The 1,048-nt window shown below is 30.1% G+C and overlaps 1 protein-coding gene across 1 annotated transcript; it reads right to left on the reverse strand.

The window, feature by feature from the left end:
* Positions 1 to 280: 280 nt before the first annotated feature.
* On the reverse strand, positions 281 to 1,048 carry COCVIDRAFT_117494 (hypothetical protein; the record flags this gene model as incomplete). Its single annotated transcript, XM_014694452.1, has 1 exon — positions 281 to 1,048. A coding segment is annotated over one exon (768 nt), but the record flags the coding sequence as incomplete, so codon positions are not given.

Raw genomic sequence — 1,048 nt, forward strand, 5'->3', positions numbered from 1 at the left:
GTAAATCCACTTAAGATATTTAAAAGCATGTGACCTGATAATCGTCCAACAACTTCATCCTTAGATTATATTATTTACTTAAATTTTTAAAGATATATACTTCAATTACGAGATGTACTATAAAGTATACAACATATACCTCAGTATTCTAGTCTACTAGTTTGAACAGATATTTCCCTTTAAAAGGTTTAGTTCTATTATCTTTTAAATATAAAGATATACTAGGTTGACGATATATGTAATATATTAATTGTACCCACTTTTTCTCATGTCAGATAATTTAAATTAATTTAAAAAGGTAAATACCTCTAAACGAAGTAGTTCGTTTCCAACAGCTGAAAGCTGTTGAAATACTAGACGGAGATATTCCTATAGCTTCAGCTGCTGAACTAAGCGAAGAATATTTAATGACTTCATTTGTATTAATATTAGTAACTTCTATACCTTTACCTTCTCGTTTAACGGAGTCTAGCTTGGTTACAGTGTACCCTTTAATGGTGTCAACTTGTCCATTTGAAAACGAAGACTCGTTATTATTTAAACAATTTAAAAGTCGTTTATGAGATATACCCAAAAATTGGTATGCAGCTTTCATTGTAGAGAATTCTTTGGTAATACCTAAAACATCATTAGTTATTAATACAGCCTGTCTTGAATTAGTTAGATTAGAGGAAGAAGAGGAATCTGAAATAGAAGTAGCTTTAGTAATCATATAGCCTTTGCATGGCTTATTATTCATTAAATACCTCTTAACAGTAGTCATATCAACACCTAAAAACTGAGCAGCCTTTATCATAGAAGTAAATTCTTCACTCTTACCTGTTTCGAGATTAGAAAGAATTATCGGCACTCTAAATGGGTTATTTTTAGCCATATTTTCTAGATGGTCTTTAGATAACTTTCGGCCTAACATAACCTCTCTTTTTAACTTAATAACTTCTTCTAATTCATTTCTACTTTTGGATGCAATACTCATAAGTTTAAGAGAGGGTTCAGTATGTTTATATCCTAGATTAGAACCTGCTGTTTTTAATATATTGTATTCAGG

This window comes from Bipolaris victoriae (genome assembly GCF_000527765.1).
Source record: "Bipolaris victoriae FI3 unplaced genomic scaffold scaffold_643, whole genome shotgun sequence".
NCBI classification, from domain to species: Eukaryota; Fungi; Ascomycota; class Dothideomycetes; order Pleosporales; family Pleosporaceae; genus Bipolaris; species Bipolaris victoriae.